At 34.9% G+C, this 24,743-nt stretch overlaps 1 protein-coding gene across 1 annotated transcript; it reads right to left on the bottom strand.

Annotated features, from left to right (window-relative positions):
- Positions 1-633: 633 nt before the first annotated feature.
- tnfaip6 (tumor necrosis factor, alpha-induced protein 6) lies at positions 634-15,310 on the bottom strand. Its single transcript, NM_001040243.1, is given in 6 exon segments — positions 634-1,147; positions 7,562-7,602; positions 7,748-7,976; positions 9,330-9,491; positions 11,224-11,361; positions 15,148-15,310. Coding segments are annotated over 6 exon segments (816 nt in total). The 5' UTR covers positions 15,272-15,310; the 3' UTR covers positions 634-1,025.
- Positions 15,311-24,743: the final 9,433 nt, after the last annotated feature.

Raw genomic sequence — 24,743 nt, 5'->3', positions numbered from 1 at the left:
AACCACTCTTTATAATGTTCTCCATTGCCACTGATGCTTCTAATTCATAGAACCTTTCCAATGAAAAAGGTTTATTTATGGTATAATAACATCTTTTGAATAATTCAAATGTCTTTCACACTTATAAAGGGGTTGTTATAAGGATAAAACAGAACATTCTGTCATTGTTTACTCACCCGTTACTTGTTACAAACCTGTTTGACTTTCTTTCTTCCGTTCTTCCGTTGGACATTAAAAAGCATATTCTGAAGAAAGATGGAAACCTGTAACCATTGACTTGCATAGTATTTGTTTTTCTTACTTCAACATGTCAAATGTTACCGATAGTTAGCTCTCGTCAAAATATTTATTTTATGATCTAATAAAGGTTTAAAACCAATTGAGAGTGAGTAAATTGTGAAAATTGTTATTTAATTTTTGGGTGAAAGTCTTTTAAGAAATGCTTTCTGAAAGCTTCTGTGGGAAACTCAAAGTGGTTTTTAGCATTGCTGTGAAATTCCCTTTTGGATTTTCCTTTTTTATTATATATACTTAAATACAATGAGGCGTTTCTGAAAATATGCATTTTACATGGAAAAAAAATGCACCATACAGGTTTGAAACAACATGACAGTAAATGATCACAGACTTCACTTTTACGCAAACTTTCGCTTTAATACAATGTTTTTAAAACAATCAGTTTTGTCTTAATTTAAACAGATGTATATAACTGTAATTCTAAGCATTATAAGCAAGTTATATTTCCAAGAGAATAATATATATAACTAAAAGATTGTAACTTATAGATTTTTATTAAATGGTGTTCACATTAAAACACTGCAACATACTGTTTTAAACACACTGTCAAACACTATTATTGGACAAATTAAATAAAATATTGTAAGTGTGTTTGAGAAATGTTCACAGGCCCATGTTAAATCTGTGATTATTTATTGCTTCAATATTGCACCAGTGATTTAAGTAAAAATATAAAATAGACAGTTGTTAAAAAAAGCTGAGGGTTTGTTGTATTAAAAATGCAGTGGTCAAGAGAAGGAGTCAGCAAGAAGGTCAAAGAGCTGTGAGGAGTTCACAGAGATGTACTGCAGCTTAAAGCCTCCAGCTGTCACCGAAGAATCAGAGCGAAACTTCAGAGTCATGACGTTTCCTAAGACAAAATACACAAACACACAAGGTAATACTATAACCAGTTGTACTAAAATAGAATTGATTATTTGTGGATCCTTAATGCCCTAGCACAATTTAAATACTTATAGAGTGCTTGTCACATTCATTTATTTTCTTTTCGGCTTAGTCCTATAATTAATCAGGGGTTGCCTCACCGGAATGAACCGCTAACTTATTCAGCATGTGTTTTACGCGATGGATGCCTTTCCAGCCACAACCCAGCACTGGGGAAACACCCATACACGCTTGCATTCACACCAACAAATACATTATGGCCAATTTAGCTTATTCAATTCATCTATAGCACGTCTTTGGACTGTGGGGGAAACTTGAGCACCCACGCCAACATGGGGAGATCATCCAAATTCCAAACAGAAATGCCAAATGACCCAGCCGGGGTTCAAACCAGCGACCTTCTTGCTGTGAGGCGACAGCGCTACCCACTGTGCCATAATGTCGCCTCTGTTTGTCACATAAAACAACTTATTTACTATTTACACAAGTAAAATCAAGGTAATGTAAATAGTATGCTATTGAAAATAATGGTAGATGCTATTTGGCCCTCAGTGTTTTGTAATATATTGTAAAACAGTCTGCACTTATCCACCCTGAACATGCAGATCAGCGAAGGTGTCCATGAAGGTTCAGGAAGGGAGCCACGATTATATGGTTTTAAACATATAAATTACATGCAGTGGTGGAAAGAGTACTGAAAAATCATACTCAAGTAAAAGTTTGATTACTTACCCAAAAATGTAGAACACAAAGAGTAAAAGTATTTGATGTATATATTACTTAAAGTAGGCGTAAAAAGTAGACCTTTTAAAAGAACTCAAGGGTAGTGAGTATTATGCTGGGAGAGTGTGATGCGTTCAATGTGTGCATGTGTGTGAAAACTTAACGTTCTGTAGTGCATTTAGTTATTGTTTAAGGCCATTTCAGTCGCCATACAGTAAACATCTGCCATCTTCTCATCAGTGACATGCCATTAAAATAGTCTCTGGGTCATTTTGTCATTAAAGATTTTGGACATCTTCTTGGAAACTTTTGATGCTTCTAAATGGTTAGCAGCATTTATGAAGCATCCATGTCTTGAGGTTGTTTAGTATGATTCAATTTTGTGCGATTTGATTGGACAGGAATCACATGACTGATTTTTCTACTTTAGCCAATCTCCATAGACAGGTTTTTTAAATAGTGACTGCAGATTGAAGGAAAATATTGGAGTAAAACTACCAATACAGCACTAAAAATGTACTCAAAGGAATGTAAAAGTACACTTTGTTAATTACAATTCCTAAGAAAACTTACTCAATTACATTAATTTGAGTATTTGTAATTGTTACTTTACACCACTGATTATATGCATTCAACTTTATGCTTACAATTGTATTTTATTATACTTCAGGGTTCATAAAAGCCTGCATGCAAACATGTTAATGTGTTGACACAACAGCAAATTTCAGCTATAGGCCACAAACACCCATCAGACATTCATTCATTCATTCATTTTCTTGTCGGCTTAGTCCCTTTATTAATCCGAGGTCGCCACAGCGGAATGAACCGCCAACTTATCCAGCAAGTTTTTACACAGCGGATGCCCTTCCAGCCGCAACCCATCTCTGGGAAACACACACATTCACACACTCATACACTATGGACAATTTAGCCTACCCAATTCACCTGTACCGCATGTCTTTGGACTGTGGGGGAAACCTTCGCGTGGGAGCAAACCCACGCGAAGGCAGGGAGAACATGAAAACTCCACACAGAAACACCAACTGAGCCGAGGTTCGAACCAGCAACCCAGCGACCTTCTTGCTGTGAGACGACAGCACTACTTACTGTGCCACTGCCTCGCCCACCCATCAGACAGTGCTGGGTAAATTACTTATGAATTGTACTTATTCAAAATAGCATGTAGCCAGAAATATAATCTATATTACGTACTGCAGGTAATAATATTCTGACTATTTTTGGATTACCTTCAAATTAACTTTGACCAGACTTTTTAAAAATCTGAAGCATGGATCCCAAAGGAATTTACATAACATTTATACTGATTTTTTAAAGTTTTTTTATTTGAAATAAATATGGCGGTTCATTCCGCTGTGGTAACCCCAGATTAATAAAGGGACTAAGCTAAAAAGACAAATGAATGAATGAAATAAATACATTTTAAAGCTGATAAATAATGGGAAAAAGTAGAATAAGATCCAAACTCAGGTCAGTGTCTTTACTCACACTATAGTGTCTGGGTGGCGCTAGTGAAAAAATAGCACTTGCCAACAAGAAAGACACTCTAAAGGATGGCTTAAAAGTGCCCTATAAAGAAAATCTATATGTACCTAGGCATAGTCGAATAACAATAGATTAGTATATGGAAATGTTCATATCGTGATGTAAATCTCATGTAAATTCCACAAGTGTAAAACCAAGCCTATCAGAACACAATACAGACTGTTGCGTTGCTCACAAGGCTTGCCCTTAGCATTTTCATGTAGCTATTTTAGGTCACATTCTATGTCATCAGGACTTGACAAACAGCCAAGTCATCATCAGTTCAGTAGCCACAACTGTTGCACACAGGATCATTAGTACTTTTCCCCAGGCTGCATTATACACTGGCCGAGAGAGCCTAACACGCTGCAATTTAAGAAAGCACATGCAATTACAAAAAAACACCAGCAAATAAAGAAACTATCTCCATCAATTTGACAGCACATGTGTTGCAAATTCGGACACAAACAACTAAGGAAACAAGCAGCAAATTGGTCACAACACAAACAATTGAAAAAAACTGCAGCAAATCAGTCACAACACAAACAATTGAAGAAACGCTCAACAAATTGGACACAACACTTGCAAATATGCACATAACACAACAGAAATGTTTCTAGGGGACCCAAAACAATGGATGTATTATTATTATGCTGTGACTGTTGCTCAGTGAAGTGATTGGTGGTCTTTGAAAGGTGAGTTGTTTTTTGGTTATTTTAATATCCTGATTACACGACACAAATAAACAACACATCCATATCCCAGCAGGGTCCGTCATGGTTTTGGGTCACTTCGAAACATTTGCGTTGTGTTACTTTGCAAGTGTTGTGACCAATTTGTTGAGCGTGTCTTCAGTTGTTTGTGTTGTGACCGATTTGCAACTCGTTTCTTCAGTTGCTTGTTTTGTGACCAATTTGCAACACATGTGCTGTCAAATTGATGAATATAGTTTCTTTATTTGCTGGTGTTTTGTGTATTTGCATGTGCTTTCTTAAATTGCAGTGCATTAAAGGGCCATGACACCCCCCACTTTCGGTTAAAGTCTACTTCAGAATTTTTTTAAAAAGATGCATGATTAATGGGCGTGGAGCTACGCGAGCATCAGGCAGGAGTGGGCGTAGCCAGCAGGGGAGAACGTGAGCGAACGAAGCTAGCTCACAAAATGAGACAAACCGTGAGGAGACACATGAGTTTATAGTTTACAAAGTTAAAATGCAAAGAAATGAATATTATAATAATATTATAATAATGAGAAACTGACGTGTCATCATTGCACTTGCAGTACTGCGCTATGTCGCCGATTTTGATCCGCCCCAAAAATCATTTTAAACCCGGAAGCTGAAATTAGCTGACAAAAGCTCAAAATTATCCAGTTTTCCCCACAATTAAAGCTGACAGGTGCTAAAATTGTCTTAACTGATGCTCAACACACACAAATCTGTTAATATACAAAAAAAAGTTCTCCAGGGTGTCCTGAACCTTTAAAGATCTCTCTGCCACCGTAGCATTAACTTACTTAGGACTTTGTAAAATGGTAGAGGCAGCAAAAATACAGCTGCACCAGAATGAAGGTTTTCTTTGCATTGCTTACGCCATATACGGAATATCAATTTATTCAGCTCCACCCCAAGAAGCATAAGATATGTTTACCTGTATTTTTTGTTAATTTATTGTGTTTATTGTGTAATTTGCCAAATATGTTTGTAATGAATACACAAACATAGACTACTGAGTATAAGTGTTCACTTAGTATAAAATGCATGTTTAATAATAATGCCATCTGACTCAGCCGTTTCTGTCATTTTTCAGAAGTGAAAGAACATCAGGACACTTTTTAACATCATCTGTTTATGCTGATGTTGATGGTACTTCCTGTTTGTGGTTTCATTTACATTACAGCATCAAAATATAGCACAATACATCTCTGTCAGTCTCTTTTGTTGAGTTTAATTATGATTTAGTCCATAATTTCCCACAATACAACTCAGGAGCAAAATAGGTTTCTCTGAAGGGTTTATATTAGATAGCTCACTCACTCAATCCAAGTAAAATAAACCTCCACCACTTAAGTTAAAAAGTTTTAACAAGGCATCTACTTGTGTGTAAAAATATCTTATAGACAAATATAGTATATTTATTTTCACGTGTTTATTTGAGAGTAAGTCATGATGGGTGTGCGTTGTAAGAGACTGTGTGTGTTAGTGAGAGAGAGGGAGACAGAGAGTGCCCTGAGCTCTCTTCATGACCATTCCATATATGGTCAATATGGGACTTCTGAGTCAAGGGACATTTTATAAAGTAATAAATGTATATATTAAATCATTTCTTGAGTTTTGCTTTAACTAACCTATGATATACCAACTATGTAGATATCAGAGAACAATTTAACATATTGAATCAATGCAATATATGGCACATTTAAAGGTGCAATAGAGTGCAATGATTCAATGTTAAATTGTTCTCTGATATCTACATAGTTGTTATGTGTCTTATAAGTTAAACTATTTCTCAGAAGTGGTTTTGAACATATAGGGGCCGTTTACACCTAGTCACATCATTTTTTTTTTTTTTCTGAAAAGGGCAGGTTAGAGTGTATTCACACTAGGCACGGTTGTCTATATTTATATTTACTTATCAATCATCATAAATCAATAAAATAATCCCTTATAAATAATAATAAGAATGTAATAATTTTAACAGGGGAGAATAGAAAAGATATTGTCTGATAGAAAAAAAATCTCATATTAACACATTTAAAAATAAAAGTTTATTATTCAGTCAAATTTACAATAATCTAATTTGCACAGCTTTTAGAATATACAGATCAATCATCATAAAACTTGATGAAACCACAAATCTTTGATAAATCTTTGATTAAAATATATTAAATGATGAAAATTAACACATTTAACCAGCAATTATTATAGTCAAATTCACAACAATCTCATTTGAGCTTGTATTTATATGCTCATATCAATTATTATAAAACTATGAGATAAAACAGAAGAAGAAACTTAATCTTTGTTATTCAAAGTCATGTTTATTATGAATATGTTAATGTGAACAATGAGCCTGAAAATAAAGTTATATTAATATCAACAGCAACACTCTCGCAAAATACCTAGCTGATTTAGTCGTTGCCTAACAACATAAAAAAAAAACACACCGTGGTCCTTTTTTTCTTGTAAACAAAAGGGCAGTGCGGTGCACCTCACGTTTTTGGAACGTAAATGCGCATTTGGTGTAATCGGCCCCTTCGATTGTAACTTAGTCTTTAAAAACAGCAATACTTTCTTGGCATATTAGACCTACCGCTTTCTGTCCGATATTGGTGAAGAAGTAATTTGTTGTCCATTCTTCCTTAAACATGAAATTCAGAGTGAATTTTTTATTTTTTTTGCCTGACTCATTTTCAGTCATTAACGGTCGAGTGCATTTTAATATCCGAAAGTGTTCTAATTCTACTGGTTGCACTAACTGTACCATGTGCATTACTGCCATCACATGGTGCTCACTTGTTTTGCATCGTTAATTTACTAATTCTGAACATAAACCATTACAGCATTTTAAAAACTCCCTTGCAGGCCGAATGAAAGTGTTCAGCAGACTGCATTTGGCCCGCGGGCTGTAGTTTGCCCACCTCTGTATTAGAAGGTTTTCTAAAGGTGCAGCAGGTAGTTTGCATATTTAATCAACTATAACAGTTTGCGTTCATTGAAAAGTAAGAATGATTAATAAATCCATACGAAACACTACAAGCATATTGCGCCAAAGCTCAACCAAACCACACTCTGGTACACCTCTTTCAACCGGGCAAGGGGCTGGCCAAATGAACTGCACCCAGGCGTGATTCAAATGCACTCAGGCACATAGTCTGGTACACCCTAAAATTCCCTCCAAAATGCATGCAAAATGGATATAAAGCCGATCACTCAGACCACTTCAGGAGGTGCTCACGTTATGTCATTTCCATGTACTGAACTCTTGTCATTCAGCTATGTCTAGGTATAACCAGATTTTGATTCTAAGGCACTTTTATTAAATAATTTCAAACTCAAGTGTTTTAAAATAAAAAAAATAAATAAATAAAAAAACAATGACTATAAATGCATACCTGTACTTATGAAGCCATCTGGAAGTTGATCACCACAGTATCTAAACAGAATTGACACATAATTATCATTATTTTTCAGATGTTTTAAAATCATTTCTGAACTGTAAACTGTCAGCACTTAAATCCTAAGATTGTTTACTAATGTTTTTACCAATGCTTATAAAAACAGTAAGAGCTGTTGTTTACCTTCCAACAAAGCCTGAAACATCATCATAGCTGTCGTAGATCTCCAGGTGATCGCTGAGACAATCGGTGTCCTCCTCAATGTCAAAGTCTAGAAAGTGCAGGCGGATTCGATGGCCGAAGCGAACACGAATGTGCCAGTAGCAAATCTGCTCATCCTGGTACTCGTCTGGATAACCAGGAGAAACTAACACCTTCTCCGGATCTGTGTGCACTCCTCCACACTCTTTAGCTGTAAATTAACATAAACATTTAGAAACATAATGTATAGAAACTGTTCAACATACACTCCAAATATCTAAATATCTAAAAATTCTTTAGTCAAAAAAACTTTACTAGACAAACAAGTAAAATAATATAATAAATTAATAAAATTAATTTAAGAAACAATATTCCAAAATTAAGTAAGTTTTCCCCTAAAACAAGCTAAATAATCTGCCAATGGGGTAAGCAAAATCATTTTATGTGAAAATTAAAACCTAGATCATTTTTGAAGCATTTTTTTCCCATGTAATGAATGAAGGGGTCATTTATTTTCATTAGTTTGAGTCACAACTAGACCAGAAAAACTAATATGCATGAATAAGTATAAATGCATGCAATGCATCATGTGTTATGCTAAAGCAGACCATGACAAATCCAAACACTGACTGTGGTTTAAGTGGGTGTTCAGTGAAAAACACACACTGAACCCTGCCCTGAATGAGGTAGTGACTGGGTGATAACGTACCCAGAGAATAAATTATTTTTCCTGGTTGCATTATGTTGCACTGAACAATCAGGAAAACTCAAACCAAACATTTCTCTTAGTTGTGCGTGTTGATTTATAAACAGTTTCATCAGATTATATGATAATCATGCTTAGATTAATCTAGATTAAGAATTTACTTTGTAAAACATGTCTGTTATTTAAACATCCAACATCTATCAAAGGGATTTGTGCGTCTCTTTGGTCAGGATTTACTCTTTGATGCTCTTTGAGATCACTGCTGACTCAAGTTCTCCATGGAGAGAATCTCTTTCACTGGCTCATTACAAATCAGGGGAACAGTGCCAGTCACAAACTCAGCTGGGTCTCTGGTAAAGTATTACCACACCTTGTAAAACCTTCACAGGCTTTGTTTAAATTATTCACAGTGAACCATTTTGCATTAGACTCTTCCAAATTCACACAAGGAAACAACAGCCAGAGAAAACAAGCAAGAATATTACAAGAAACTATATATCTTTTGACAACACTATGTCTATTGAAATGTTCAAAGGAGTATACTGTCATTTGCTGCTAAGGCTCATTGTATTTCTGTCCATCTGGCATTAAGTCATGAAACAGCCATCACACTTTCCCAAAAACATTTAGTCATGGTAGTATTTTTCCAGAGCACATCCTATCCCACCCTTAGTTTGGAGACCAATGAAAGCCTGAATTATGATATCAATTAATCATCTTTACCTCGTGGAGATTTATATCTTACTTTCAAGCTAATGCCTACAAACCTAATCTGTCCAACTTTTCTATGTCAAAACAACTATCTGGTCACTATAGATCTCCCCACAGATTTGCCAGTCAGCCATTTCTCAAACTCACCCACAGGGTTGTAGCAGTAGACATCCCATCGCTCACTTTTGTTTAGCCGGTATCCGTAATCAATGATCCCGACCTTCCCGAAACCACAGTTGGAGCCAGCTTTAACAATAGGATAGCCCACACGTCCTTTATCCAACCATCCGGCTGCACACACATGGAACCCTTTGGGAGAATGACAGTTGCTTTCAAATTGTGCAAAAAAAGTCTACTTTATCTTCTAAATGAATACCAGTTTATCTAAATGCATCTATTTAAGACATTTTAGAGATGAACAGTACAAAACAGTGTTGAGTAAAGTTACTTTTAAAAGTAATATATAGCAATCTTTAACCCATCGTAAAGGGCACCTACAATTCAAATCATCTGTTAGCTGTTCGGACATAACTGTGTGTAGGTATTGTGTCCACTGTCATATTGGAGTGATAGAAAGCCAACAAGTCTTTTTTTTATTTCCTGACTGAGTCATTTGTGTAAGACTCATCATTTCAGAAGGGATTGAATAAACGCTACCACAAATGCATGAAATAAACTTGCTTGGAATTTTTGACTAATGAGCTGTATTTCAGCTTCATTCGTGTCTGTTTCTATCACTGACTGCTGTTTATCTAACGTAGGATGAGAAGCAGACACACACGTGGGAATGGTGGGTGGGGAGCAGCAGCTCATTTGTATTTAAAGACACAGGCTATACAAAAACAGCTAAACTGCACTTAGACACTAAAATGGGCAGATTCTGGAGGTTATAAAAAAAATATTCTGATGGGTATTTTGAGCTGAAACTTTACAGACACATTCTGGAGACACAATAGGCTTATCTTACATCTGGTAAAAGTGGTAAAATAGGTGCCCTTTAATCTTAATCTTAAAAAAAAAAAATTAAAGATACACTCAAAATATGGCTGGTAGTTCAAACTACCTAGTTAAAACTAGTTGAAACAACACAATTCTTACAATTTTTAGAGGACAAATTAATTTTCAATAATTAATTTTCAATTCACTTAAATTTGGAAAATAAAAATGAGTAAGTTAACCTAACTCGTGTTGGGACAACATGAAGGAATTGTGTAGAACACTGCATTTTTTACAATGTAACATAAAACTATTTAAACATTACTTCGCTAGTTGGCAAAGTTTTAGTGAGAAAAGGGGGTAGGGAAATGTCCTCGGGCAGGGATTCAAACTCAGGACACTATTATGTGCTACTCCACCATTTGGTTAATTTCATTTGGTTAATTAATTCCTTTCAGAAAAAAAGTTCAAAGCTCTTATAACAGCATCTGCACATTTTGGTTTCTGTTTAGACTGAATACAAATGTTCTCCGTGACAAAACTAATAACTGACGACGGATATCCGTTGTTTTAGGGGTATGAAGAATAAAAGGCTCTTGTGCTCTGAGGAGCCATGAGTACTATTTACAGACAGCAGATGAGAGATAAAAAGCAAAGCAGACCTCCTGCATTGAGTGCCATAGGCCAGTACAAACCACTAAATGTTGTCATTACAGATCCGAGCTCACGTCTGGATCAAATTTACTCTTGCAGCAAAAAAATGGAGTCATTTTACTAGAAAACAGGTGTTGCTTCTCAGTCAGCACATGACAATGACTTTTACAGTTCAAACATAACACTGGGTGGCATGCGAAGAGTTTAAATCCATGTTTATATGATGTGTGCAAATATTTAATCTAGCCTATCTATGAGAATGTTATCACTCTACTAGCTGACTGATTCAGATGTGGCCTAAAACAGTTTCTGATTGGTTACTGTTAGACAATAAAGCCTATTCACTGCAATCCCAGTAACAGGACATCAACGCCATTGCTGTAGGCCAGACCCTGCATTGCTGTTTCTTTTGGCATCTGATCTAAGTGTGATTTGTAAGTGCGATACAAACCAATTTGGCGAGCAGCTTCCAGTTGATCAAACGTAGCAAGAGTGCCCCCCTCAAAATTGCACACGGCCTTGGCTTCCTTGTATGTCAGCTGATATCTTCCCTTGCGAGATTCGCGGTGGTAAACTCCAGCTGCTTGCTCTGTAAGGAGAGAGAACATACGTCTCATTTGGCAACATTATCAGCTTCAAGGACCCAAGTGGAGTTATCTGGCTCTGTTCAGTGTCTCAGATCAGTGATTCTACTTGTCTACTTAAATTGCGTCAGACTAAAAACAGAATGCATGTTTTAGAAACTGCCCAGTGTTTTAAAGGAACACTCACTTTTTTTGGGAATTAGGCTTATTTTATAAATCACCTAAAGTTAAATCGTTAAAATTACATATTTTTAAATCCATTCAGCTGATTTCTGAGTTTGGCGGGGCACTTTAAGCTTAGCTTAGCATAAACAATTGAATCGGATTAGACCATTAGCATCTCATTTAATAGTTTTAAATAAGTCTTTTGATTTTTTCCTATTTAAAGTTTTATACTTCTGTACTTACACTATCTACTAAGACCGAAGTAATATAATTGTGCCTGCTCCAGCCATGGTACAGCAGCAAAGTCCCTTGATTACTTCACCAGAAAGAGAGTATAGTTCATAGCCATATTATAACCCAAAAAATAGTTATTTTAATTATCTGTTGGTCTTGTAACTACAACCAACTCAAGCTTGAAATAGGAAAATTATCACAACTCTTTATTGATTATTTTAGCCAAATGTTAATGGTCTAAATAATCCGATATGCTTAGCTAAAACTAAGCTGGCTTCAATGTTTTACTCTAAGTGACATAAAAAATGCAGAGTGTTCCTTTAATGTGCAAGACATCCTGAATACATGAGGGACAAACATTATGTACATCCAGTTGATGTTGTAAGATTAGTAAACCAGATGCAGACTTCGTTTTGGGCTCTGTCTGCTGCTCACAGAACATTATGCTGTTTTGCAGTTGTTTTTAAGCATACATGCATTCCATACCAAATTACTTATGAGCCAATACTTTTACTCTGCTGGCTTTAAACATCAATGTTCTCAGAACACTGCAATCATTAGTGAGCTCTAAACATCTTTTTTGGGGGGGAAGTAAGTCGGAGAGTCATTTGAAGTTAATACTGTAGCTTATGTACTGTAAGTGCTTTCATATGTGCAGTGGTCAAGCCACTGTTCCACTAAAAGTAAACAAATAAAACTGTACACAATGTGGGAAATATATAGTGACTTTCAGGGAAAATAAATCTGTTACAGTAATTTTATTGTCTTCTAATTTAGTATATGTACATCTAAATATACAAATAATCTATGTAAAGTTAATAATCTAAAGAAAAGTTATTTTATACCATTAAAGGAATTTTCAACAAAGCCATAGAAGAACCTTGTTTTTTGCAAAAAACAAAAAACTTTTAGGAACCATTGAGTGGCCAGAAAAGAACAATTACTTTAGAAGTGTACAGGATATATTTGTAATGTGTAAATGTATTAGTAAGTGAAGCTAAATTAAATATACAATCTAAAAGTCAGATATAAAAAGAACATGATATGGACAAATAGGAAAACCGGGGCCAGTTAAATAAGCATTGCCTACATGTTTAACTTATTAGTAGTTAGCCAATGGGTAATGGTTTGTCTTGCTTTTTAGATTTAAATTAGAGTAGTCAACCTTTTTGTAACTGATTCAAAAGTTATGGCTACTCTTGAAAGAAAAAATGTAACTTTTTCTGGGTTAATTCAACTCAAATTGGGTAAGATATAGACAAACCCAATCTTGGATTCAATTTGGACTAATTAATTTAATAAAAAATATTAACCCAGTCGTTGGATTTTTTACATTTTACCACAAATTGTATTGAAATAGCACAGTATTTTATTTATTTATTTATTATTATAAACCAGTGTATGCAACTTGCACAAATTGGTGTGAAAAAAATAGTAACCACAAATTAACCACACTTTTGCCACACAAACCATATTGACAACAGTATTTTAGTTTTACCAGACCTAAAGAAACTGTTAAAAACTATAGTAGTTTTTTGTTTGTATTATCAATTTGTTTTCAAGTGGAAGAAAAATAAACAACTTATACACTCTTAAAATATTTCCATGAAGAATCGTCAATATTCATGGAAACTTTTCATCCCACAAAAGGTTCTTATATTAGAAAATGTTCTTTAGATTATTAAACTGTTCTTCACAACGACAAAATGGTTGTTTGAAGTAGGGCAGCGCAGGGCACAACGTAACGCAGGGTTAAATGTAACAGAGTTTTAAGGTATTTGCTCAGGGTTAACCATGGCATGCTTCCAAGTTCTCACCAGTGTCAGCAGATGTCTTCCTGCCAATTAATGAAAATTGTCGGCGAAATTTGGATGAGAAACACAGGAGAAACCATTTTTGCAGCATAAAAGTATTTTTTATTATACTCAATATTTTTTTTATTTAAAAGAAATCTGTGAACGTATGAACATAAAATCTTATATTGTTGTGATCACCGTCTTCTAGGCTAGTGAAACCATTTTGAAAGATGTAAGATACACACAGTGAAAACACCACACAGCGGGGGTTAGTAACAGGGTGTTACAATTAAGCCACAAATTTAGTTGGACACCAATTAAACCCACAAAACATTTTTTGATTTTTGAGTGTAATGTTGAGAACTTCTTAAATAAAAATGTTTTTTAATAGAAAATATTGTTATAATAGAATTTTTTTAATTGTTAATAATGCAAACAAATGTGTTGTATGCATTTATCCATAATAATAGATAAATGGACAATAATGCAAATAAATTCAAATGTGTTTTTTCCAATAAATAAATAAATAAATAAAAATACTGTGCTTTGTAGAATAAAAAGGAAATGAGCCAAGTACTGAGGAAATATAGCTATTATTTAAAGTAAACTGAATTTAAATTAATTGTGTGAAATCAGCCTTTAAATGCATGTTACAACTAACCCCCTGTATGTTACAACTTGCCCCGCAGGTGGGGTAGATAGAAACAATTTTACTCCTGGCACTTTTGGCAATACTGCACAGAAACCATAATTTCAGTGCTCATTTGTAGGAAAGGCTTGTGTGTTGTTGGTAAAAATATGGTTTGTCTAACCCCATTACTTAGTTCATTATTTGACCAAAACCAAAAAGTGTTACTTTGTGCCCCGCTCTCCCCTATATTTTTCACTAAAACAACAATAGACCAATATCGCACTTTCATGGCATCACTGGTTCATTCTATTTTAAGAAGTATCTGAAGGACATTGGTTGTCCAAATATTTGTTAGCTAATCTGAAGGTTTCAGTTTATGATTTTAATAAAGCATTTACAAAAGGCCTGATTTAGAACCCACACTAGTATAAACTAGCTAACCTAAGTTCAAGCTGAAAAAGTTAATTTCAGCTTGAGGGAATTATAAACCTTTATTTCGCACACTATTTATTTAACATGGTATAAACCAAATGCTAACGTTACAGCTAACCAACAATAAATAGTCTATCGTGTGTTTATACCGTTCCTGATATCACCATGAGTTTATCCTGAAATGACCATGAGTTTCTGGGACAATCCTTAAAGTGTTGTGAGGTGCCTTGACGTTAAGTTGTAATACACCGTGACAAAATGAAGTAATTTCCCTCTGTTTACAAAGTATCTTCAGACTGCCTGCACTGACAGCCTTCACAGAACTTTTAACATGCCCCTGGGGCCAACGCGACATGTACGAAACACACGCGGCAAAATAGTAGCCAATTGAACGGTAGTTTGCGGTACAAAACAAACAAAATACCTAAACTAGACAAATCCCGAAATCCAAATAAAAAATAGACTACTGTTCTACTAAACACAGTAGCCTACTTGAAATCACAAGTAAAAACGAAAAGAACTGAAGGAAATACCCAGCCAGATGGAGTTGTGCAGTATTCCATTCTTGTAACCCCAAGCTTCAGTCTCCTTCAGGACGATTAAAACGCCAAACACGGCTGTTAGCGCGCGCATGGCTCTCAGTCCGCAGTGGCTCATACAGATGTTTGCGCAGCTGTCACGCACTCAACTGTGAACATCAGGCGAAACACAAGTTTAAATGGTTCCCCCTTCCTAGGCTGCGTTATGTGGGGTCTGACGTGTGATTTCAGTAAATGATGACGATAGTACGGGCTGGATCGGGAAAGACCGCGGTGATGTATTATACAGCAAAAAGCAGTACAATTTACTATATAAATGAATTAATGTAGAGGAATATTGCTTTAAGTCATTGGGATTTTCTTGAAAGGGGCAGTTCACTTAAAATGTAAGTTCTGCTCTGATTTACTTACCTCCCAGTCATTCTAAATCTGAATGACTTTCTTCAGTCGAACAGAAAACAAGATATTCTTGAAGATTAGTGGTTGGTAAATTGTTTTGGGGTCAATTGCCTTTCATTGAGGGGAAAAACACTGTAGAAAAGACAAGAAGTTCTTTTATGTTTCAGAGAAGAAATAAAGCCAGTTATAGAATGTTGGGGTGAATTGTTTGATTCTTATATGCACCTTAAAAGTCTCTTCACAGTTTACAGAACATTTTAAGAAAATGTTCCAAGACTTTTCCCCCCCTAGAAGCCATAGAAAAAAACATGTTTAATCCCCAATAAAAGAGCAGGTAAAACTATAGTTTAAAGAACATTTTAAAAAATCTAAAGAAGGATTAAATGATTAGGATTAAAGTTGCATTTAAATACTTATTTAAAAATGTAGCATAAAACAAGTATAAAACTATTTTAATTGTAAACAGCATTTTATTCACACTATTTAGAATATTTCTTTTATAAAAATGAAGTAATATATTTTCAGACATTTATTACAACACATCAATGTTTTAACTTCAGAGGAATGGAGAAATCATTGTTTGGTGGAATAACTCTTGTTTTCAATCACAGCAAATTATTATTAATGTTGTTGTCATTAATTATTATTATTATTATTATTATTATTATTATTATTATTATTATTATTATTATTATTATTGCCTGTTTTGTTTTTCTGGCACATTTAATGGAAAAAAGTCTCAAAATTGAAATCTGAAGTAATGCTTTATAATTAAACAAAAATTCACATTTTACAGAAACCTATAACTAAAATAATTCAAATATGAGAATTTGTAAGCAGTCTCTTAATATATATTTTTTTCTAGATTTATATATTTTTTGAAATTGCACCCTAAACACAAAACTGGACAGAAACTCAATAATCTGAGCTCTCATTAAAATCATTACGCAACTGTTCCTTTTTTAATAGAATTTATTTTTGGCAACATATAAAGACTGTCAAGACTAATTGCTACCAGGCTTCATCAAAATAACACTTGTGGATTGTGTCTGACTTAGATTTAAGAGCTGTTGAGTCACGCGTTCTCTTTCACAGAGCGGTCTGCTGCATAAATTTAAAATTGTTATTTCCATTCCTCCCTCTCATAGTTTTGTGCCATTCTCTAACACTGCCCAGCTCACTGTGTGCTTTAATGCAGGCACTTTAGACCGGGATGAACCTACAACACACCCTCAAGACTGAGCACACTTCATGAAAACTGCCAAAGAAAAGTTTAAATAGGAACTCTTCATATTTATCTGTTTCATTGATGAGGTAATGTATTTATTATATTAATATTGGCTTACACGCTATGCTTTGTGACGTAATTAATGGATTACTTAATTAGATCATTTACTATTTTAATTATAATACATTGTGCCCAAATTAATTACTTCCAGAATAACAGTTTACAGGGCTGGGTTTTAGTATAGCCACTCATAACTCTCTCCTAAAAGTGTACAGGAAGTAAAAAAAAAAAAAAAAAACAACATTAACTGTATCACAGAATAGAGGATGAGCTGGATGTCTTTAAAATATTACTAGCATCTTTTCACATGTTAGCATGGTTGCCAGGATTTCACAATGAAACTAGTCCAATGGCCTCATTATCACAATAATACCAAGACTCAAAATATGCCATGCCAGTTCATAAACTACATATTTAACACGACTATACACAGTTTGATAGTTAATATAAATATTCTGTTTTAAGATTGAGCACCCAGCTGTCATGATGTAAGTAACAAGTGCTGTCCAGTTAAAAATGTAATGTGGGAAGGCAAATGCAGAATAAACTCCATATTGTCAAATGAATTTAAAATGACAGATATTTTTAAGATATAAAATAAAACCTTCCATATTTTCTTAATTAAGTTGTAGTCGACTTAATTTCTTCAGTATATAATTAAATTGCCTTTTATTTAGCAGCAATCATTTAGAGTCCTGCTTCTGCATGGGGACCTTTAATATTAAGTAAGCCGACCTGGGCACTTCTGGTGAACTCAAATGCCTTTATAAACAAGCTGCATTTCAGATCTGGGTTGTTCAAAATCAACGATCTACAATCCTGCTTGAGCCACAATATAAGGTGTCACACATTAGACGAGCAGTACTGCATTAAATTTCATTTGTTCTATGCCATGTATTTAAAATATGAAGAATTATTTTGCCATAGTATTGTCTATGGATTCAGCTTGTGTTCCTCACAGTGCTTGTTTGAAGTCTGCATGAAAACAAAATATCATTTTATTTTGCTAGCGCACATTAGTTGAATAATGAATCTGTTTAAGTTAATCCACTGAAAAAAAAAAGTTGTTTCTGCTGCAATAATCTTAACCACAATCATTTTTGTGTTATTATGCAAGAAAGAATATTTACAAAGATACAATATGAACAAAAAGACAAAAAAGTTGCATAAATAAAATTCCAGCAAATTAAAAAAGTTTAAATGATTTACACCAAGAAAGAGAGCAATATAATTTTTAGAGTCCTTTAAGGAGCTTACACATAAATCAAAATCTTTTCTGAAAATAAAAAAGTAAGAGTGTTTCTTTGAAAATGTACATTTATAGATGTAAAATGTAGCCAGAAAAAGCAATAAATTAATAATAAATTGACAATGACAAGGACATTCAGAGAATATCATTTTTGGGGAAATACAAAAGTTTGGAAAGAAGAATTCTTTATTAGAAAAGTCAACCCAAAACACTTTACAGTAAGTGCACTGCCAAAATAAATGATTTAGTGTTTCGTCAATCATTCATTCATTCATTCATTCATTCATTCATTCATTTTCTTTTTGGCTTAGTCCCTTTATTAATCTAGGGTTGCCACAGCGGAATGAACCACCAATTTATCCAGCACCATTTTACGCAGCAGATGCCCTTCAAGCCGCAACCCATCTCTGGGAAACATCCACACACTCATTCACACATATACACTACAGACAATTTAGCCTACCCAATTCACCTGTACCGCACGTCTTTGAACTGTGGGGGAAACCTGGCATAAATTATTAGATATAAATAATATTTCTGAAAAAGTAAAAGCTGTTCCCAATCTATGTCCCCAAATATACTATTCCAAAAACCTATGCCAGCAGGTAAAGACATCTGAGAACTATTAATAACTAAGCAAATATCTTTGTTTGACATAGAACTGGGAAGAGTTTGGTCAACAAAAAGGTTTGTGTCGTCAAAAATAAAAGAATCTAATGACTCTTCAGGGCCAGATTTGACAACCATAACCCTCCTACTTTTAAACTGCTATGAGGTGAGGATGTGCAAAGCCATGCCCCTACTCAATATTCATTTTAATTTTGTAAATACATCAACATGCTGAAATAAAAGTCTCAACAACTTCCAGTTCAGGCAGATTTTAAACAGACTTTTATCTAATGCTCCAGTTCTTCAACAACTAAATGAATGCTTGGGTCTATATAGCTGACTATATTTTGGTTCAATTTAATATTGATGCTGTAAAAAGAACCTTGTAAAATTAGTCACATTAACATTTCACCAGAGGTTTACCAGAGGCTGAAAAGTATTTCCATGCATATGATGCATTTGTTAACAAAGAAAAACACCATCCTAGAACATTTTTTAAACTAACTTGTCAGAGTAAAACACTTTAATGTAACCATTTAAATAGAACTGATGCAATATGTTAAACCTTCATGAAACAAATAAAAAAATAAACTTGTGGTATGAGGTTAAGAAGCCCCAATACTGTGTGAAAACTGCAAACTTGGCAACCCTGCATATGAGAGGTCTTTATTCCATTAAATAATCCTCCAAGTTTCAAGGCTTAAAACACCTTCCTTGTAATGTGACATCACAAGGGTGCTTCATTTGCATATATAACACCTCCAGAGCATAGGATCCACCCACTAGCATTGACTCACTCTTGGCAACTTGTAGACTGGATGCAAGTATTGTGTTGTGTCTAAAAAGCAAACAGAAGTGATTATCTTCACTGCTGCTGCCTACAGGGGGAATTGTTTACAAATGCATGCAACCCTGAACTTTTGTTTTGACGTGTCAAATTTAAACAGCTTGTGTTACATTTTCGACCTCAGAAAAATCTTAGAATCAAGAAAGAGTTGATGGTTTATCTTAAAAATTGGCCCCATTTTATATACATAAACGTGTGTGTGTGTGTGTGTCAAGATGGCAACAGAGACTGCATAAAAAGCTCTTAGAAGAGAAAAGGTCGGCACTCGGCATATTTTCAAGCTACAGCTGATCAAAACATTATAAAATTGGTGAGTGATCTTTGAAGTCGATCTCTCTCTCTCTCTATTTTGTATGTTTTAGTGCTGCATTTATAGTCACTGTAGTGTATTTAATGTGAGAAGGGACTCGCATATCAAGAGTGTATTTTGTTTTGGCCACTCTTTGTATCTGAATTACTTTTTGGTTGACCATCTGTTTCTAATGCATCTGTTTTCGTTATTGCAGCCAAGCTCAGTAAAATGAAAGAAAGAAGAAATGCCTGCATGTGTTTAGCGATTTTCCTAATTCGCAAACACAACATTAATCTGATAGTGTTTGCTTTGCTTTGGCTTTTTCGAGGTTAATTATTGTCATATGCTGATTGCAGTAGATTGAAAGCATTTCATGTGGAGAAAAACCCAGTGTATTTTAAAACGAAGCTAACGCACCCCTCCCATCAGGGCCAATATACAGCCATATCGCACTGCTACTCATGTGATATTGCTTACATTATATATATCTCCAGGTTGGAGGAAAGTCCTTTCCCCAGGTGGAAGAATTCAGGTATCTTGGGGTTTTGTTCACGAGTGAGGGAAGGATGGAACGTGAGATTGACAGGCGGATTGGTGCAGCAGCAGCAGTCATGCGAAATGTACCAGTCCGTTGTGGTAAAGGAGCTGAGCCAAAAGGCAAAGCTCTTGATTTACCGGTCAATAATTCCTTCTCTCACCTATGGTCATGAGCTTGGTCATGACTGAAAGGACAAGATCTTGGATACAAGCGGACAAAATGAGTTTCCTTCGCAGGGTGGCAGCAGGACACCCCCTTAAAGACAGGGTGAGGAGCTCTGTCACCTTGGAGGAGTTTGGAGTAGATCCTCTGCTCCTCCACATCGAGAGAAGTCAGCTGAGGTGAAACGGGCACCTGTTTCAGATGCCTCCTGGATGCCTAACTAGGAAGATGTTCCAGGTATGTCCCACTCAGAGGAGAGCTCAGGGAAGACACAGGACACGCTGGAGGGATCATGTCTATCAGCTGGCCGGGTAACACCTCGGGATTCCCCCGGAAGAGCTGGAGGGGAGAGGGAAGTCTGGGGTTCTCTCTGAAAAAGCGGCTGAAAATGAATAAATAAATATATAAACAGGGGCAGTAGTGCAGTGGGAAACACAATCGCCTCACAGCAAGAAGGTTGCTGGTTAGAGCCTCTGCTGGGTCAGTTGGCATTTCTGTGTGGAGTTTGCATGTTCTTTCCGTGTTGGTGTGGGTTTTCTCCGGATACTCTGGACAAACGGAAAACCCTAATATTCCATGACTTGGAGAAAAAAAAAACCTGACTTAATGTCTGGAATAGAGCTCATTCGAGATAATTCCATGAGTAACATCCTGCACAAGTCGACAGCAAAACCACATCGACATACGTACCCACATTCTCTCGCTCATACACACACACTACTGATTCATGACTCACCCATTCATCAACTCTACTGATTTAAATAAGCTTAAAACAACATCAAGTACCAATAACATTTTAATCCAATTGCTAACATGTCTTCAGGGGACTTTAAATGATATTTAGATTACTACTAATTTAATCTATGTTTCTAATTGGCTTGTTTAAAATGAACCGTATAGCTTGACACTAAAATCAACAGAATTACAGTGGATGTCTGTGCACGTGCACTGTGATTCTTCCTCCAATAGATGGAGCTATAAGACAGAACATTTTAGCGCACATTTCTTCAATTACTTAAAAAATAACACCAGATCAACATGTTTAATTTGGTTTCATAAATGAATAAACCGGGTCACTGGTCTGTGTATTAATTAAGGTTAACAAATACAATTCTAGATTTTAATGATAATAAATTCTGTATACAAAATAATAAGTGAACAAGCAAACACACATTTAAATTATAACGTTTTTTGTTAAGTTGGTGATTTAAACCTGCATGTATCTGCTTTATTTAATCAAATTTAGATAGTCAAATATTTTAACCTGTATTATATAAAGCTGCACATCGATGGATTTGCTCTTCAATATTTGAACATTCAGCAATGAAATTTAAACCACACTGAAATGAACTGAACTCTGAAATCTGAATTTTACTTGAATTTCTATGTTAAGCGTCTTTGACACAATCTACATTGTAAAAGCGCTATAGAAATAAACTTAATCTGAATTGAATATACATGTTTACAGAAGCTTTTAGAAATAAAAATTATGATTTGAAGGGATAATTGGTCTTAAAATCAGACACTTTAACAAAGACAAAAACTTCTACATGTCCACAGGATGAACACATGTGCTACCAATGTAAACCATCCATATACTCTAATGTTCCAGAATGTGGTTAAAGTGAGTACACAAAAAATGAATGAGTGGATTTACTAAATTTGCTTTAAGGTTTTAAACAAACAAATTCAATTTAGTAATGTGCAACTTAATTAGCTTAAACTCAGCTTATATAAATTGTTTGCAAACATAGCAATGACCCATTTATTTCAGTGTAGTTAACAAAAACATTTGCATTACAAATATGAATCCTTACTCAGTGGTGAGCATTCACTGCAGCTATTTTGTCTCGGAAGGCCACAGAAAGGCATATGTGAGGGTCAGCATGGGCTCGACTTCACTATTACTGTCAACAGGCATATAGTGGAAACATAAGGACACTGGCTGTGGCGTTTTATTAGACTGAGTCAAACAGAGCTGCATGTTCCAGTGAATGACCACAGATGTTCAGTCAGTGAGAGACACAGACTCATTATGTGAGTAAGAGCAGAATAATGAAGTCTGGCTAACTGTGCTGCAAGACATACCTTACATTCCAGTAAGGATCAGCACCAGCAGTTATCAAGTCTCCCTGAAAATGAAGGACAAAGAAGACACATTTGATACGTCTACATCAGCTAGATAACGGTTCAGAATTTCAGGGTCAGTAAGGTACAGTCATTTTATTCAGATATATGTATTACATAAAGTAATAGAGTAGTTACAACATAATGTTATTTTTATTATAATTTTTTTAACATTTATTTAAAGATTTACAATGACAGAACGGTGGTATAGGTGCCTCATCTCATCCTATTAAATAATATAGCCATCTATTATACAATTGTCCATCGACTAGTAATTAAAAAAAAATGACAAAAAATAAACACATTTAAATAAATTGTAATTCAATTTAATTAAAAGAGTCTTTCAAGATACATTCTCCAAAAACTCCCATACAGAATTCCAGATATGCCAGAAATCGTCAGATCTTTGACGCAAGTCATAAGTCATTTTGTCCAAAGGTAAGAAAATGGCAATCTGATTTATTCACACATTGACCGAAGGAATGTTAGGAGAGGACTACAACAGAAGAATACACTTTCCTGCTGGATACGTACAACAGATTCTAGTTCATCCATGACTAAAATGTAGAGTAGTTTTACAATTCAGAAGATAAATAACTGGAGATAAGGCAAAAGGTGTACTAATAATCTTCCGAACTAATTTGTGAATTTCTTTCCAGTATGTCTCAATCATGTCACAGTCCCAGAATACATGCATCTCACAGTACCAACATTGGATTTGCACTTAAAACAACATTCAAAAACATTAGTATCATCTTATTGAGACAAGTTGGTGTTAAATAAGTTCTGTAAAAAATATAAACTTTTGCTTATGGTTTGATATTGTGACATTATGCCAGAACAGACCGAATGCCATTCTTCTTTACTAAAATTTGTTCCACAGTCTTTCTCCCAACTTTCAAGGAAGTAAGAGAAGAACACCCCACATTAGATAACAGAGTAAAAAAAGAAATATCTTCCTTTTGAGAGAAAATGAAGAATAGAATTGTTTTTCCATGTCAGAATGATCAAGACGTATTCTGTGATCCTTATTAAGGGACGATTCTAGAAAATGTTGTAGTTGCAAAAACTAGAAAAAGTCATTTTTTGGTCAGTCAAATCCCTGTTTTAATAACTAAAATGATTTCAGGTTCCTGTTGTCAAATATCCAAAATCCCCTTTAGTCTGTATAATCGAAAACCAATGTTTTGAATAGCAGGGGGTACATCAGGCACATGGAATAGGAAATATGAAAGAAAGAGTAAACTGAATATTGAAATGCTTTACCACATCTTTGCAAAAGAGTGTTTGATACTGTAAAGATGTTGAATACAGAGTGACGTTTATATACACTATTAATAAATGGTAAAGTACATAATTCTTTAATATAAAAATGTAAATATATTTTGTAACTTTTTATTGATTTAAGAATGATATTAAAAAGAATAGTTTTACAGGAACATTAATCAGAACAACTGTTTTCATCATTTATAATTAAGGTTTTATCAGGAATTATTTATGAAAGGCCATGTACAAATAGAGATTGTAGTAAAGATACTGAAAAGCTTTGCCATCACATGAATAAATTAGACTATACAAATGCAAATTTTGGGTAAAATTATGGACTTATGGAAATTAATTTTAATACAACCCATTATCAAATTTGGGTTAAAACAACGCAATCCCACGGCTATTTGTAACTTTTTGATTTAGTGGCTAATTCGTATAATCTAATTCGTACAATTTAGCATGATTTGCTCAACACCCAATGACGGTTGGGGTTACGGGTGGGGTTGGGTGCCATGCCTTCTTTTTAAAATCATACATTTGTATGAGAGACTGAACTCATACAAATTCGTCCAAATTAACCACAAAACGTAAAATAATTAAGTTTCCTCGTGAGAACAGAATGGTTAAAAACAACTCAGAATTTTAAATGAATATTTTAAGATGTATTGAAATAGAAATGGTTGACACGGTGGCTCAGTGGTTAGCAATGCCACCTCACAGCAAGAAGGTCACTGGTTCGAGTCCCAGCTGGGTCATTTGGCATTTCTGTGTGGAGTTTGCATATTCGCCTTGTGCTGACGTGGGTTTCTG

Source organism: Danio rerio, chromosome 9 (assembly GCF_052040795.2).
Source record: "Danio rerio strain M-AB ecotype USA chromosome 9, GRCz13ab, whole genome shotgun sequence".
Classification (NCBI taxonomy): Eukaryota; Metazoa; Chordata; class Actinopteri; order Cypriniformes; family Danionidae; genus Danio; species Danio rerio.
Note: the sequence above shows the minus strand (reverse complement) of the source record. Positions and strands in the feature narration are given on the sequence as shown.